Source organism: Limulus polyphemus, unplaced genomic scaffold, assembly GCF_000517525.1.
Source record: "Limulus polyphemus unplaced genomic scaffold, Limulus_polyphemus-2.1.2 Scaffold2221, whole genome shotgun sequence".
Classification (NCBI taxonomy): Eukaryota; Metazoa; Arthropoda; class Merostomata; order Xiphosura; family Limulidae; genus Limulus; species Limulus polyphemus.
Genome location: NW_013667831.1, coordinates 34,434 through 53,069, shown reverse-complemented (window position 1 = coordinate 53,069; position 18,636 = coordinate 34,434). Strand labels below are relative to the sequence as shown.

The 18,636-nt window shown below is 33.5% G+C and overlaps 1 protein-coding gene across 5 annotated transcripts in view; it reads left to right on the top strand.

Moving 5' to 3' along the window:
- Window positions 1-18,636, top strand: part of LOC106466322 (PHD finger protein 3-like) — a 185,870-nt gene that overhangs the window by 136,516 nt on the left and 30,718 nt on the right. For 4 of the 5 annotated variants that reach the window (XM_013926598.2, XM_022394301.1, XM_013926595.2 and 1 more), the window contains exon 16: window positions 12,565-12,760. In XM_013926598.2, coding sequence (XP_013782052.1) covers window positions 12,565-12,760 — 196 coding nt within the window. Of the gene's footprint in view, window positions 1-12,564; window positions 12,761-13,359; window positions 14,168-18,636 lie in introns of those variants that run through there. The other variant, XM_022394302.1, reaches the window with a different exon arrangement.

Sequence of the window (18,636 nt, the reverse complement as noted above, 5' to 3'; positions counted from 1 at the left end):
TGCTGGATTTCGAAGAGAGTTATCCCTAATTATTATATACTAATGATAGTAGTGCACTTAATAATTTTTATTTAATTAAATAATGCACCAAACAATATAGACTAATAGCATGCAAAATGTAGACAAATTCCCTTACCTCACAAAATGTTCTTGGATTTCTAACTATGCGACAAGAGTTATTACAAATCCATCCAAGCTAGTCGTTAACTATGTTGGTACTCTGAGTGAAATTGACATTTAACTGTTCAGAACATAACGTTATACAGTGTGTCATTTGATAGATGAAAACCTTGACTTTCTACTGGTTATAGGTAATATATATAATTAAATATAAGAGAGAACTATTAACAAATCCTGAAAGAGAGGATGTGACAAGTGGGTATGGCAGGAGGGGTTTGATTTTCTATTCGATAGCTCTGTAACCAAACAAAATTGAAGACTATAAAAAGTGTGGTTTGTTGGGGCAATAACAATTTGATAGTGAGTAATTTACATTTAATTTTGTACTTATCCAAGGGGTGGTGGATAAAATAGAGGAGACAAGATGCCTTGAGAAAATGCATCACATGTGTTGAACTAGTGGAAATTCAAGATTTTTTTTAATATTGCCCTGTAGAATTAAGAACTTAAAACTTGTATACTCTTAAAATATGGATTATTAGCTAAGATTTTATGATATTCTAATTGGTATAACAAACAAAAAGTGGTTTAATAAAATTTTTAATGTAAGACACTAAAACCTTGTGTCATGCACAGTAAAGGATACCCATGGTGATAGGGTTAATGTTATACATAGTTTTTTTTTAACTTGCAAATTTTTATTTTGGGCTGATTTCAGTATGATCCAAGTGAGATCGTTAGTGTTTTTGAATTCCCTGAATTTCTTCTGAGCATAATATGGTACTTACAGCCTTCTAAGAGGGAAGTTAAGATAGTTTTAACTAAATAATTCTAATATCTGTTTGTAACTTAAATAAAGTGTGTTTTCATAAATTTTTACCCAGTTACCATTTCTCAACCTAGGTTGTTATAAGTTGATGTAATTGCCTATATCTGAACTCTTCATAAAGTAATAGGCTACTAATCTAAACACATCATGATAGCTTTTTTTCAAATACAGTACATTATCTCTACTCACAGGTATTGCTATTCTTATTCAGTGCTGCCCTCTATATGCAAACATTTTTTCACACGCCACAAGTCTTGAGCTCCCACATACCTCACGATCAGTATGGTTCAACTGCATCTCATATGTTAATCATCATGTGATAACTCTCCATCAATATGAGTGCAATACACCCTCTGTTGTGACACCCTCTATTTGATTCTACCAAACAATCGCTTCTCATTTGGCAGTGCTTGTGTCAAGACATTTTTCTAATTTTTTTTTTTTTTTTTCAACTTACAGAATTTTTTGAAATTTTTTTTCAATGTTGACTGAACTGTTTTGTAATTTATTCTGAAGTGGAATTCTTGTCTTATTTCAAACATTTGCAAGCATAAGGATAACTTACTTTTTTGTTTTCTACTTTTTCATTTATTTATTCTAACACCTTTACAATGAATTCCGAAGTCCAAGTTACCACCACGGAATTAATACCAGCACATTTACATAGGCTGCAGGTGGAGGAAACTTGACTATGGAATTATGGGCTCTCATTCAAAATGAGATGATCATTATATAAGTCAACCTTCTTCTCCTGGTATTGCTTGTTTTCCTCTTAAAAACCTGTTCGGGACTACGAGGAATTTAATAGCCATTTTCCTCCACCTGATTTTGTTGTGTCTTCCTATACCCCTACTGCGGAATCAGCTAGGCCTAATATGACTTCTTTTAACATTATTTCTCAGATGTATTATGTTTTATCAATTTCCCTAATTTCTTATAATCCTCTTCCTTCCTTGTTACCTGATACCCCCTCTCAGCATTTTATGTTTCCCAGATATTAGAGTTCATGCAGGTGTTATGTATCTCAGATGCATGAGGGTGCTAGCATGCCCTGCCCTCCACTGGCTTTGGATCGGTTTGCTTTGGCCAACCATCAGGCTGAATTTCCATTTTTTGATCCTCAACAGTTGGAATCACTTTTGCCTGCCTTGGAAAGATCCTGATCATCCTGTTCTTTTATCTCATGCCCAGTTTTCCTGCCTTCCTCTTACCCTATTGACTCTCTTATGGTATTTGTCTACCATCCACCTCCTTTTCGAGACACTCCACTGAGATCTTGAGGTTTTTTTTTTTAGAGATACCCTCTCTCTGATTACCTTTACATTGACATGTTTGTTTTCTTCAGCCCTTTCCATACACACATGGTTTCTCTGTTGTTAGGATATTCTGGGGAGAGACTCTGTATTGTCCCAATTTTTGATTATCACCTACTTATCTTCAGGACTTACATATGGCCTCTTTTCTCCAGCCCTTTCCATACACACATGGTTTCTCTGTTGTTAGGATATTCTGGGGAGAGACACTGTATTGTCCCAATTTTGATTATCACCTACTTATCTTCAGGACTTACATATGGCCTCTTTTCTCCAGCAATCTGTTTTCAGAGATATTCGTGAGACTTTAGAATTCCATGTGGAATCATTGAGACAACAACCGACCCTTTTATCTATACTTGATCATTTGTTTCATTCTGAGCCTAGACAATCCACTATTACTGTTTCTCATCCCGGTCCTTCCCAGCCTTTACCAGATCCTACCTGTAGGAGTTTCTCCACTTGTCTTACTATTCAGTGCAGATAGACACATTGCTAACCTGTACCAGTGACTACTCTGTAGCTTCTGGTCCGCTGGGGCTCACTTGACCGATTTTGTTCCCATATGGTGTGATTTCACCACAGATCTTTGGGTTATTCAGGTATTATTTGAGGAACTTGTCATCCACTTCCTTTCCCCTCCTCTCTTATCTCGGTGCCCATATCATTTCTGTTGCCTCAGGATCCTACCACCAGTCAACATCTGTCTGAGGCGGTACAGACTCTTCTCTCCCAGAAAGCCATCAAACCTTTACCTCATCCTTCTCCAGGTTTTTATTACAGGCTGTTTGTGGTACCTAGGAAAACTGGGGTATAGAGGTGGTGTGGTATCCAACGTATGATTCTCTACTGCAAGGATCTCCCCTTTTTGGGTATTTTTCGAATGCTTTTTTCTTTCCTTTGCACCAGTCCCTCCACCTATTCAATGTGGAATTCTAGCTATTTCTGTGAGTGAAGGTAACGTACCATATAGAAAGTTACAATTTTCTCATACTGAAAATGTATTTCTGATAGATACATATCCTTCCTACCCAGTGCAAACCAGTTCCTCCATTTTCTGCTAAAACTTGAAGTGATAGTTCGATAGATTCAAATACAGGGAGCTAGCTACATGTCAGAAGGGTTCGTCGCACTCCTAATGTTGGAGGGTTGTCACATGATGATTTGCATGTGAGACACAGTTGAACCACGGTGATTGTGAAGCATGTGGGAGCTCAAGGCCTGTGAAAATATTTTCACATATAGAGGGCAGCACTGAATGAGAATAGCTATATCTATGAGGGGAGGTATGTACCTATAGAAAAATTATAACTTTTTTTTTTTTTTTTGTTCTTCTGAAATGTAACTGTTGTTAAGTCTTCAAGTTCAGCAGATTTTCATATGGTTCAGAACAAAATATGTGGTTAGAAGAAAATGTGTTTGTGAGCAACTTCTGCTACAATCAAAACCTTTTTTTTTTAAGTTGTGAAAAGCTTGCTTTATCTTTTTATACTTCATTTGAAGTACAATGTTGAAGGGAAAAAAATGTTTTGTTTTGCAATAAGATGATGTAGGCTAAGTTAAAATATTTTACACTCAACCATGTCAAGATTTGTTTTGTCAAAGGCTGTTTTTTAGGTCTTGTTTGCATTAACCCATATCATACTTAGTACTACTTGAATGAGCAAAGAAAATTGACAAAATGAAATGTAAAAAAAGTACATATAAATTAACATAAAATGATTTAAAATTTACTAAGTATATTAAATGAAAGAGTCTGTTTAACAGCTTTAAAAAGTCTGCTTTATTACAAATTAGGGCTGAAACGAATATTATAAGTAGTGCTTCGAAGCTTCTTGCAAGATAACTACCGAAGCTTCTTACAATTGAGTATACTTGTTATATTATAACAATGTATGTATTTAATTTGTTACAGTTTGATTGTACATGAGTCTGACCTTCAGGCATTTGACCTGTCAAAGTTTAATATGACAGCAGTTGTGTAGTCTGAGCAAGGAAGATTTCCTAGAGTTTGATTACAGGCCTTCTGGAATCTGGAAGCTTTTATTTAGTAGCATTACATACTCCATAATCTCCCATTCTTCCACCACTTTCTTCAGCTTTTCTGCAATGTTTATCCTCATGTGCCGTTCTGGGAAAGGTAAGGTTTCCAGTACAAAGGCCTGTAGCACCCAGCCGTTATCAATGTAATGCGCTGTTACGGTGATGTAACTTTCTGTCGCGATGCTCATCCATATATCAGTGGTTAATGATATAAACACTGCTTCTTCACTTAGCCTTTCTTTCCGACGTTGTTTGCATGTTGCATGTTTAAGGTTGATATCAGCGGTAAATTGTTTTCTGCTTGGTAAGACATATCCCGGCTCCAGGTACTTCATTAAGTTACGAAAACCATCGCATTCAACAGTTCGAATGGGGCGTAGGTCTTGAACGAACATTTGAGTCACTCTGTCTGTTATATTCTTTGCACATGTATCATTGCACTTCACAGGCCTTACAAATCCATCAAGGGTAGGCGTCTTCCTGCTCTCCGTTGTGGATGTCTCGATGTCCGGACAGTAAAAAGTCGAGTGCTTCGAACGCGAGGTGATTCCGTAGGTTTGTTGTCCCACCTAAATAAGCAAATTCTTTTTTTTACAAATAGTGCACATGGCTTTCCTATGGTCATGAAGTTTCTTATAAAAACTCCATACGTCCGAAACCTTTTTACAACTACTTCCAACTGCGCCCTTATCTGACGCCATTTTTTCTAATCAAAAATTGTATGCATGGTGCATGCGTATAAATAAACGTGCAAACATTGAAATGGGCACTGGCAGATCCGAAGCTTCTGTCAGCTTCGGAATATTCGAATACTTCGTCTCAGCCCTATTACAAATTGGTATAAAAAAATTTATTTCATTTTACAAGAATATTTGTAAACACTGTATGTTGTTTTTCAATTCAAAAGAAAGATAAAATTTAAAGTTGAGCAATTTTGTTTCCTAAAAACATATCCATGTGAAATCTTTTCGAAATACCCAAGCTGTAAATTTATACAAGTGTCACATAGAAAGTAATTCTGAAAATTCAAACTTTTTCCTGTTTTTTTTTCTTGCAATACATTGAAATAAGCCATTCAACAGATGTGTCAAATTTACACACCCATTTCTCTTAGACTTAAACTAAAATGTCAGAACTGATACATTGTTTATGTTTCTTTAGTTATATTTTGATGATGAAACCTCTGATTTACATTTTAAGTCACCTTGATTGAAAACACTGTATCACTTTCACACAGGTAATTTTATTTAATTCATTGAAATGTATGTTCAGAAGTGCTACACATACCAACATGTACTGCACCATTCTATGTGCAATCAGTATTAGCTATAGCTCCCCACCAATAGGACAACAACAAATCCTCCATATACATAGATCACATTAGTGCTTCATGTACAAAGGCTTTTTATTCCCCTGGCACTGCTTAGCTTTAGGCATGTTTTTTGTTGTTTTTTTTTGGTAAAAATTACTGAATGTTTGTGCTTATTACCTTTATTTCTATTTCAAACTATAGTTTTTTATCTGTTTACTTCCTTGATTTTAAGAAAGATAGAAAATTTTAAACATTTCAGTTAGAACTTGTTCTTCAAATTATTATCTTTTCATACATTAATTTGATTTCTTTGCTTATTCAAATTATGAGATTTTAGGGCAGTGTTCCAAAGTTTGTGATATATTTCTTTGGCAGCATTATTCCTCATCAGTGTTAATTCAAAGTGTAGTATTTTATATCTTTATTTTCTTGATTTCAAGAAAGAAAGATACAAAATTTTAAACATTTCAGTTTGAACTTGTGATTTAAATTATTATCTTTTAATACATTAATTTGATTTTTTTGAAATTTTAGGATACATGTTCCCGAGTCTGCGATATGTTTCTTTAACAGCGCTATTCCCCATTATTTTTAACCCAATATTAATGTTTAGATAAATATTTTCAAGTTTAATCATTATGTCAATGATCAAGGACTGTGTACCATGGATATACCAGACCTCCCTTTTAAAAAATATATATATAATTCTGTGAATTGGCTCAACTATGAATTCACATACTCGTATTTCTGTAACTTATGAAGATTCTGATATTCAATGAAAGGAGTTGTCTTTGACTGTTTAAATGGTGAATGGAGGCACTTTGACACTCAATGATGTTAACACCATTGTGCAGCAGGTGGTTCGTTCTATTATAATCATGGATCCAATATTCCCCATCTCGTCCTTCTGTTGCTACACCTGAGCCTATCTCACCTTTTGACTTTTGCTTTTTTTCCCTTCCCAACAAGAAAGAGGTAACCCAATCTTTATCATTTGCTGTTTGTTTACACAGGTATATAATATTTTTCTTCTCTTTCTCCAGTTGTTTTTGCCAGATCTCAGGCTACCTTGTTGCATGAGCTTGCTTCTTTTTTGTCCAACTTCATAACCAGTCCCAACTGTCTCATCCTCCCAGACCTTGAGAATCTTATTTTATGACATATGGTCATGATTCTTCTTCCTTGAGCTTCAGTCCATTGAATCTCTTTGTCTAGCTTAGGGTGTCTTTTCCTTCTCATTTTTTCTCTATCTCTTTCACCCTCAATCTGCTCATCTTTGTTTTTCTCTTGCTTAGCTTCTTTGCTCTCTCTGCATGTTTCATTTTGTTTTGGAGGCTCTACATTGTTACATTGACAGTTTCACTGGGGGAAACTCACACCTACCTGTTTTTAACTTTGGCCTCAATTTTCTAAAATGGTTCAGTGTGTCCCAGTAAATGTGGTTCATTTGTTTCTGGATCTTTTTTGGTCAGGATACCTTACTTCCTGAAGTGCCACCTTAATGTTATCTCGGGGTTCTTCATGTGACACCCTTAATTTGTGACAATGTTTGAGAGGGAGATCCTTATACATTGGAAACTCAAGCAGAAAAACTTTTCAATAGTAATCTCTCCTCTTTGTGGTATTCTGCTTTGCTCAGTCCAAGGGGCCTCAATAAGTTTGCATCCTCAGGAACCTTGTAGGGTCACCCCTCTCCTGCTCCTCATCATCTTGATATTTTCCAGCACTCCCACTCTCGAAGGGCTGAGCATCACAGAAGTGACTTGTTTCTGGAGATACCTCTTGACTTTGGTCCAGTGGGATCTCTTCTCTCCCACTTTGTACACTTGTGAACTGGGCTCCATTGGCAGAAGACCTTTAGATTACACATGTGCTATCCCTGTTTTTCTACACCCAACTTATTCCTGCCCCTCCTACCACATCCCTTGAGTCTTTGATGCGTGGAGGAGACTGTATCTTCTTTCCAGGTTATGAATGCCTAGGTTGAACCACTTTGGGGTTTTACTCCCATCTTGTCATTCCCACAAAGACAGGTAATTGGTGCCTATCAGTTTCTCATTATCTTTTCAGTTTAAGTTAAACAGGTGGATGTTTTAGTTGTATTTCTTCATATTCTAAGTTGAATGTTTTTATTTAATATTTGTACTTATATTTATTCATTTCATTAGTAAAAATAACTACAGTAATTATTTAACATTTTCTCAGTAATTTTGTTTTAATTCATTATAAAAAGAAAAAGAATACACATCATTAAGCATTGCCTATAGCACACAATATCACGATGCTTACTACAGCTTGGACAAGGATCGTTTGTTTTATTCTACATTTTCTTAAGAATTATAAGAACATGTTTTTGTCCACTTTTTTAAAATAACTCCAAATTGATTTAAATACAATTTTCAACAGTTTTACATGTTCAGCAATTTTTTTGTTGAGAGAAACACATACACTGTTTACTTTATAACCAAAGTTTCAAGTCCCTGAAGACACATGATATCAGGAAGGAGTTCATCTTGGCAATCTTTGAATAATGAACCTTCCACAGTTTTTCTTTTGACATAATTTCTAGTTTAATATATTACTTTGGTTGATTCTAAGTTGTTTTCATGATCAAGATTCCTCATGTATAGCAAAATAGCTGTAAGTCTACGAACTTATACTGCTAAAAATCATGTGTAGCTATGTGGTTAATAAGAAACAAACAGATTGACCATTTTTAACATTCTTTTTATGTTCTGAGGTCTTTTTAAGCTCAAGTAATCAAATACCAATGTATCTATCTGCTATTTTTTTCATGTTACTTAGATAACAAACTCACTCATTATAGTTATTGTACCTGGTGATGCCAGGTTAAACTTATAAAACCATATATCAAATATTTTTGGTAACTTGGTCAATTGATAAATATATATAGTCACATTAATTTAAAGATTTCAACACTGCTGTATATGAATTTGAAAGCACGTGCAAACATAATACACTAAATGTTTCATTAATGTGACAAGGTGTTTATAGATGTCAGAAATATGAGTTTACTGCAGTATATGGTTAGAAACTAAAAGTTTTGTGCATGTATCTGAAAATATTGTCATGACTTTTTAGTGAGTTACATTCAAAATTTAATTAGAACTACTTTATTATCATTGTATAATAATAATAATAACCTTGGCTCAAAACATAGTTAATAAATCAAATTTTGATATTATATAAATTTAAGCTCTAAATTTTGTAAGGAAATATTTTAAAAAGTCCTCATGTCTCCCATAATATGAGAATTATGACATTTGTTCTCTAGATCTTCCCTTTTCTCTGATTAAATTACCACTCCTTTGAGAAGTATGGAATTTGATGTAAATTACTCATTATAATGTTGTCATCACTCATGCAAAGCATAATTTTTATTGCCTTCAATGTTATTTGTTTATGGAGCTATAAACAAGAAAATCAGACCCACTTGCCACACCCACCTGTCACATCTTCTCTTTCACAAATTGCAAATAGTTCTCTTTGGTATTTTATACAATATTATTTATAATCACTAGAAAGCCAGAGTTTTAATTTATCAAATGTCTTATTATATTACATTGTTTTTTTTTGTACAGAAAATTGTCTGTTTCACCTTCAGTTTGAAAGCTCTTATGGCCCATAAACAAGCTTAATTGAATTTTTAAAAGCTCCCATAGTTAAAAAGCTGGATAAATTATGATACTTAAAGAACATTGTTTGTAGTACATGCTATCATTTTGTATTTTTAGTAGCGTTATTTAATTAAATACAAATTTCGTATAGTAGTATCATTGGTATAAAAAAAAGGCTTAAGATTCATCAACAATACAGGACAAAAAACAAGAGGACCTAGATAAGTACTATATTTCTTGTTTTATTATGTGTATTCTTTATCTATTATTATAAAAGTAACCAAAATGTAAAAATTAGAAACTTATTAGGTTAGGTAAGTTTAGGTAAGATAATGAAAAAAAGTTCTTCACAGGGTATGCTTGCGAGTAGCTAGTGCTATATCATTTAATTCGTTAATATAAACTATACGTTTGCTGAGTGATTTACAACTTGTGTGGTGAGATTATTAGTTAGACATGGTTCAAATGGCAGTAATATAATTAACTACAAACTGATGTATACTGTTAAGTTCTTTAAGTAACTTAGCCCTATCACCCTGGGTATCCTTTACTGTGCATGACATAAGGATTTAGTGTTTTACATTCAAAATTTTATTATACTACTTTTTGTTTATGTTATACCAATTAGAATAGCATAAACTCTTAGCTAATAATACATATTGTAATAGTATACAAATTTTAAGTTCTTAATTCTACAAGGGAATATTTTTAAAAATCCTGAATTTCCACTAGTGTGACCCACATGAAATATTTTGTCTTATCATGTCATCATCCTTATTTTATCCATCATCCTTCATAAATGTATGAAATTAAACGTGAATTACTCTCTATAAAATCGTTATTGCTCAGACAAACCATATTTTTTATAGTCTAAAATTTCGTTTCGTTACAGAGCTATCGATTAGAAAATCAAACCCCACCTGTCACATCCTCTCTTTCACAACTCGTTGGTAGTTCTCTCTTACATTTTAATTATATATTACCTATAACCAATAGAAAGTCAAGGTTTTTATCTACTAAATGAGGTATTGTATAACGTTATATTCTGAACAGAATATTGTCAATTTCACTCGCAGTACAAGATTTGTTCCCATGCGAAAGTTAACGACTAGTTTGGATGAATTTGTAGTGGCTCTTGTCGCATAGTTAGAAAGCCAGGAAAAGTTTCAGAGGAAAGTGAATTTGTGTATTTTTTGCATGTTATTAGTCTATATTGTTTGGTGCATTATTTAATTAGATAAAAATTATTAAGTGCATCACTCTCTGTAGCATAAAAAATTAGGGTTAACTCTCTTCAAAACCCAACAGCAAGAAAAAAGATTAGGTAAGCACTTTATGTCTTGTTTTTCATATTTATTTATTATTTTTATTATTATTTAGATTATTTACGACTAGATTAGGTAAAATAAGTAATAATAATAATATAATTAAAATGGTTTCGTGAGCTGCACGTTCCCTGAGTGATTTACAACTGGTGCAAATAGTAGTTAGACACGTTCAAAGGACAATAAAACAATAAAATTTAATTATAGATATATGTATAGTGTTACCAGCTTAATGCTACATAGGATAAACAAATGTAGTTAGTGTTACAATTTGAAGTCATTCTAGAAATAAAAAAAGAGTAATTTAGATTTTTTTATGGTTACGAGGTCGGTTACTGAAAACAAACATTTGAAATGTATTTAGGAGGTTTCAGGGATTACACAAAGGAAATTTGAGATTTTTAAGATGAAGAAAAGTATTTTTAATTTTATCATGAAAATTACTTTGCACATGGACTTTTCAAAACAAATACTAAATATGTTAATGGACAAATCTCTATTTTATTTTATTAAAAATCTTCACTAAAATATATGAGTTTTTGTATGTGAAAGACTTGTAATATTAACTGAAAGACTGCCAAATTTCATGAAGATGTACCCACTATATTGAGAGTTATAAGTATTAAATCTATGAAGACTTTAAATGAGTACAAAAGGTCACATGGTCAATCAAATTGACCAAGCCTATATTGAAAGTGTTAATAAACGATTGTTAAAATTTGAAGTTATTCTAGAAAAAAAGGGTAATTTAGATTTATTTCATATCTTTTATGGTGGTTAGGAGGTCAGTCAAACTGACCAAACACATATAGACTTAGGGTAGAGAAAATAACAGATAAAATGTATAGTTTAACTGAAAAAAGAGTAATGTTTATTTAGGAGGTTTCAGAGATTACTCCAATGAAATTTGACAATTTTTAAATGAAGAATAGTATTTTTAATCTTAACATGAAAATCACTTTGCACTTGGAGCAGTTAACATACTGATTCCATATATTCATGGACAAGTATTTTATAAAAATTCATCATTACAAAATCTGATTATAATGACAAATTACCTGACATACATTGATAATAAAGTAGTTGAATTATATTCTGAATGTGACTCTGTAATGATAATAAATAAAAAAAAGATCCCAACATGCACACTTTGACACACTCATACCTAGAGGGTTAATATACAAGGTGCTCATAGGGTATACTGCACATAGAGGATGTGTTGCCCTCCTATTGGTGGAGGGCTATAGTCTAATTGCTGATTGTATTATAGACTTGTACTGTACACAGTGATACATTCAGTGGTGGGAATATTATTCAAGGATTGGTGCATGCATAAAAATGTAATGGTGTTAAGATGTCCAACAAACCAACTACCAATGAAGTAATATTCTTTTTACACCAGTTTATATCAGTTAAACTTCAGTGTGAATACTTGAGTAAGGAAGCAGATTATGCTAATATAATAATAATAAGCTGGAAAAAGCAAACAATGATTTATAAGCATGATAAAGTGGCAAACAGTTGCACGTGGTAATAGCTGTTGGTTGTGTAGATGAGTACCTATATGAAACACATTTTCAGGTACTGAAAATGTTAAATTTTCAAACTCAATATCTATAGCATAGACTGGATGGTCAGTAACTTGTATTTATAATAGTGACTGACCACAATATCCCTGAATTGCATATTAACGAACTAAGTAGGGAGGGATTGGACATCATTTTATAAGTGGTTTTTTAGTGCCTTTTTATAGCTATTATATATAACAAGTTATAGTTATCACTTAATTATATTGTGTATTTAAAATATTTTATAATAGTGATTTTTCCTTATAGTAGCTATGATAGTACAAATTATGATTGTTTTATATACTTTGTACAGCATATGATTTTATAACAGTGACATTTGCTTTGTCATAATTATTATATTACAAATTTCAGTTACTCATTTTGTTTTATACAGTATATATATATTATTTTCTTAGGAACTAATAGTTATACAGTTTCAACCTGCAAATGATGAAGAGAAAGTGGCGTATGGAGCATTTTACTCTTACCTGAACTCTCGCAAACGTTATGGAGTTGTTGGAAATGCTTCTAAAATGATAAAAGACTTTTACATCCTGCCATTACCTTCTTATAGCCCTGTGCCAACTGTGTTGATGCCATTTGATGGTCCTGGTAAGTGATCTTCCCTTGTAACTCATTATTCTGTATCTATTTTAAACCTTTTCTCTTGTATAAGAAGTCTGCAGATACTTGGTATTTTATGAGTTTTTTGTTGTTGTTTTTCTAATGGTAATTGAATAATTTATGGGTAAAAATATTCCAGCAACTTTAGTCATATATTTATTTGCACAGAATCTCTTATTGTCCACCAGAAAAATACTGTATTAGCAAGATGCAGATATTACTATCAGGTGTTTATGAATAGAATTTGCCTATTGAGATATGTGAATTATTAGTTGATTTTTTAAATGCATTCTGATAAAAATTGAGAAAAAACTTGATGTTTCCCTAAGCTGGTATAATTTAGGGAATTGTCTTTGCTGTGTAAGTTGCTCAAAAATTACAAGGTAAGAGCTAAATATATATATATACTTAAGCATAAATACATAAAAATCTAATTATCACTGCAAGCAGGATGCAGTCCTTTGCATGCAGGAGAGTTGCGAAACTTCAAACATTCAGTTTAACCTTCAGCACAAAAACATAGTCATTTTTGGACAACTTATTTAAAAAAAAAAACCCTTAAATTAGGTCTTCACAAATATTTTCAGATCTAGGAGCCAGCCTGAAAACTCAGGAGCCAGGTGTGCCTAACCTAACTTCACTACTGTTTCTACTGGGAAATGAGGGGCTACACTAGTGCCTTGATTATCCACTTCTTAATTATCCGTGTTTTTCTCCCAAAATTTTCTCAAAATAATTGTGCCATTACAATTATAGCAATAATTTACATGTTTTGGATAAATTGTTGCTCAGAAATTAATTTTGTTGCAAAAGTTCAGTTGTTGCCTGATATCCGGGGGTTTTGCTTGCAAGATCTGGCGTGCATTCAAATCATAAGTTGGTCAATTCAAGATTAGCCTTGTATCCTTTAATTTTAGCTCTTAAGACAGGAATACAAAATATTTGTAGCATGGTTAGCTTTATTTGATTAGTGATTAAAACATAGTATACAAAAACACAAAATACAAATTAATTTTTCTTAAAGATTTCACTCAATTTCAGTTGTTGTCTACTGTTCTATGCTCCACAGTTGGAGTCCTTTAACCACAGATGCATGTAAAGGTTGTGTTGGGGTGTCATCCAGTTATGCATTGTTCTCTTCCCTACAGATAATTGGTATATTCAGTCTGTTTTAACAAAGCATAGATATGTATAATTTTTACTTATTTTTTGCAGATGTTGGTAGGGTGTGAATGCACTCTTGTGTCTGTAGCAGAAAAATTGCTGAAACGTATAATATTTTTACCTCTATAAGTGGGATTAAATTCAACTAAAATATGAACAGGCAATCAAAAGAGGAAGTATTGTAGGAAAAAAGTGGAATTGGACTTGTGTAACTCACGAAATTTGGAGAAATCGATCTTGATCGACTGACACTTGGCTTTTATGATTCTGATTGAGATGACTTTTATATTTTTCATGATAATTTAATTAAATGACGGTAAAAAGAATATAATTTAAAAAAAGGAACTTTAATATATTGAAAAATTTTATTTAGATTAAACAGTGTGCTAACTAGTGAGATACACTAGTGCCTCAATTATCCTCTGTTTTCGTTATCCATGATTATTTGCTTTCCCCAGACTAGTGCAGATAATCGAGGCAGCAGTGTGAATTTATTTACTTTCACAGCAACGAGTGCATTCTAATGATCACATAATATCAACAACCACTTCATAGTATTGCCTGAACTAACTGCCTTTGGTCCCGTACGAGTCTAAACATGCACACTGTTGATTGAATTGAGAGAAATAAAAAACAAAATGGTGTAAAAATTAGTAACGTGTTGTGTGACAGCAGTGCTTCATTCCTGAAAAAAAACACGAAAACGTGTGAAATCTGCCATTAAAATTTGAGAAACAAGGTTCAATTTAGGACTCGAAGAATGCAAAAATAGTTCCGGACTTCCAAGAGTCCATAACTGTTCTAGGTTCAAGTTCTGTTTAGCACAACCTTACACACAGAGAAAATACTAGTTGCCATGATGAAATGTTTAGTCACCATGGCAACTTGGCACCTGGGATTTGTTGAGGCCTGCTTTAAATAGATCAAGACTCTGAAAATGTGCATATGAAAATCAATAATGATCAATATGATTTACTGTAGGGATGCAAAAAGGTGATATTATCACCAAAGGCATGCTACATTAGGTATTTTTTTTGTATCACCAAACGATTCATTTCTATAAATATTTTAAGGTACTTTGTTTTCAAGATGTAATACACATTTTTAAAAAATATATAAAACTCAGATAAACTTGAAATTAAAAATAGCATTAAGAGAAGTACTACAATCTAGGAAATAGGCAGGATGCAAATTTCAACAATAATATAGCATTAATTATACTTGTCATAAGACATTAGTATTAGGCCTAGAAGAAGAGTGTATAATAGTATTTCAACCATACTATGTTGTGTTTCACTCTATACAGAGTTCATCAGGTTGGTTAGGATATAACAAAGACAGTAATGGTTGTAACACTTGGTTATACAAGTCATTTGTTACAACAACAATTGTTATAGTATGAACACTTTTTCTAAGCTGGCAAAGTATGATTATAATTAATTATACTTGTCATAAGACAGTAGTATTAGGTTTATTATATTTTTTGACATTCCTTATTCAACCCCTTAGGGCTTTTCAAAAAGAAAAAGAGTGTATAGTAGTATTTCAACCACACTATATCCACTATTACCAACAGTGCATTTCACTCAATACAGAGCTTATCACACCAGCTGGGACACAACAGACAAACAAACAGTTGAAATATTAATGAATAAGTGAAATTATTAATAGTACATGAATTTTACAGGTAATGGCTTAGATATCAACAAATATTTATATCTGATGTACCCATTGTTTTATTTATGTATGAGAGGAATATTTTTAAGTCATGCAGATGGAAATATTTTTAATAAGAAAACAGTTTTGAAGCATGAAAACACTAGCTGCAAGTGTAATGAGGAAGGTGAAAGGTAATGTCTGTGTGATGAAACCTTTTAATTTGCACCAAAACTGTCACACAATTTGTAAATGTCAGGAAAGTCCCTTAGGAAAGAAGTGGAAACATTGGCAAAGCCCATTGGTCAGAGGTGAGGTTAGTGTTGCCCATTACTGTCTCAACCCTATTCCTTCTTACTGGAACTGGATGCTGTCTGTGTGAAATATAGATGGTAGGTCTAGGAATGAAGCCTGGTTGGAGAGTGTATGTTCCCATTATCCAGCAGGAACAACATAGGGCAGCATGGTCACAAGATAACTGGTTGAGTGGAAATCCATGGAATCTCAGGAATTTGGAAGTCCTCAGGCTCTGTGGACACATTTTCTGTGGGTGAGGTTGGGTGTGAGTACACATTAAACCTGTATACATGTCACTTGACCAGTCAGAGTTCATGATAATAACTGCAAATTTCTACATCCTATAACCTATGCACTTGGCTGAATCTTTTACCATTTGGAATTCAGTCAACTTTGCATTTAAATCTAGACTTTCAGTATTTATATCAAGTTTTAGACATGATAGGTCTCTTTGGGTCGACTAGCCAGTGATGTAATCCTGCCTTTGCCTGTGAGTAGCTGCCTTAATCATCTTCAACATCTTGATTTACCATTGATTCCAGCTCTACCTCTGAAGTCTTCCAACTGCTCCAGAATGCCCAACACATCCTCTAGTGTGAAGGGCATGATATAATCATGGAGATGGGGAATGCTGAACTGATGTTTATCATTAGTGAGCCAAGTCAGTGAACAGGTTGAAGCTGATGTTTTCAAGGGCCTGATACCTGCTACAACTAATAAAAGACCTGATGCCACTGGGAAGTCCAAAGAGGTCCCTAGCTTTGGATCATAGGATACAACACCATCCAAACTGGAGAAGCCTAGCCTCCAAGTGATGAAGTAGCAAGAGTCAATACCACTGTTGATACCACCCAAACAATTGAAGGCTAATGAGTAACAAGACCCATTGACTTGTCTCATCATATGGTTTGGCACTACAATGAGGAGATGACAAATGTGCTTGTATCTTCAATGGGACCATTACATCCTGAGGGGTGTTTAAGTCCCAGAAGGACAAGAGCAGAACAGGCCTCAAGAAAACTCTGGCATCAGTGGGGATTATGTCAGCAGCTATGCATAGAAGCCAAGTCAGCTCATGGGCCAGCTCCAGCAGTGAATGTGGAAGCTTCCACATCAAGGGCTGGACTTGCTGGAAGATCGTGTAGGACATACACCGCTATAGCATCTGAGGTGCCACCAGCAAAGCGACCACAGGAGACACTCTAGAAAGAGATGAGAATAGAACTCTCTACCAAGCCACATAAGGTGATCATGAACTAGTCAAAGCTAGACAGCTTCCAGTTCTCCAGAACCATTTTTAGAAGATAGTAGCCAAGTGGAAGGATGCATAGGCTTCCTTCAACTGCAAAGATGATCAGCTGAGAAGGAGGTCCATCACCTGCAGGACAGACTAGCCAAAGCCAGGCTCAACCTGATAAAAACTCAAACAGACCTCAAGGCACCCATGGCTGCCAATCTGCTAGCAGGATTACGGTCAGCATAATGAAGCCTTGACCACTTTTTAGGGTTAGGTTTATTTTGTATATGTATTTAAAGCATTGTAATTTGTTTAATATATGTATTAACAACATCCTGGCTTTTTCTTTCATGTGAGCATGTGTGAAAGAACATGGATATATATGTTGTTGTTTTTTACCTAATTGTCCTTTTCCTTGTAGTATGTGTATTTGTGTCTTGTTTAGATGTGATTCATCCCTACTTGCATTCACAAGTGCATGCAGGTGATGAGTGTCAAGAGTTTCTTTTTATTTTATATTGTGTTTCTCTGTTATGTTTAAAAGTTTTCATTTTTGAATTGTCTAATTTTATGTTACCTAATCCTTTTAAAGGATGGCTTTCTTTTCTTTCCTAAGTGGGATTTTGACCCTTAACTTTTATGTAGGAGTTTCATCTCTCCGTAGATGTCACATAACAGTGTTTCATTGCACTATTTTCTTAAGAATCTCAATATAAGAGTAAAGCCAGAAGCAACATTCTTGAGAATGTTATTGGTTTTTTTGATGTACTATAAAATTGAAGCAATAATCTATAATCATTGTTGAAATTCATATTAACTTGAGATGCATTTTTCTTTGCTAAAGGGTTTTGTCCTGTTTTCCTTTCCTATTTCTTTATTTTAGTTTTGTGATTAGTTTCTTTGTTTTTATGCTTTTTTTTTGTTAAAAGATATTTCATACATTTATCAGTGTTAACCCAATGGGTGGGTCTAACTGTGCATTTCATGCTCTTTTAGCAATTTATTTTTAGAAGTTTAATAAGTAACTTTATTATTGCTGTATATAAGTAAAATTGGTATCAAAATGTAGTTTATATTTCCAATTTTAAAATTATGTATGTTTAATTTCTTAATATAAAAGGAAATATATACACCTGGAAAAAAGTTAAGCACCCCCAAATATTTTTCAGGATTGCTTATTGAAAATAAGGTTTAATTTTCATGATGTTGAGCAATGTTCATAATTTCAAACATAATTAAAAGGATGTGAGCGTTCAGGTGTGACATTTAAATCAGGCGCGTTTTTTTCCCCACGTGCAATTTGCTCCCTTCTTCACATCCAATATGCACTATATTCTCGTGCATCAAATCCGTATTTAAGTCCCGAATTTCTGAATGCAAAATCATTTTAAATAAGAATGGCAAGAAGACGGATATCAGAGGCGCAGAGATGGCAAATTGTTGGCATGTATTACGCTGGTATGTCCTAAAAGGCGATAAGTAGACAGCTTGGCTATCATTACACAGTGAT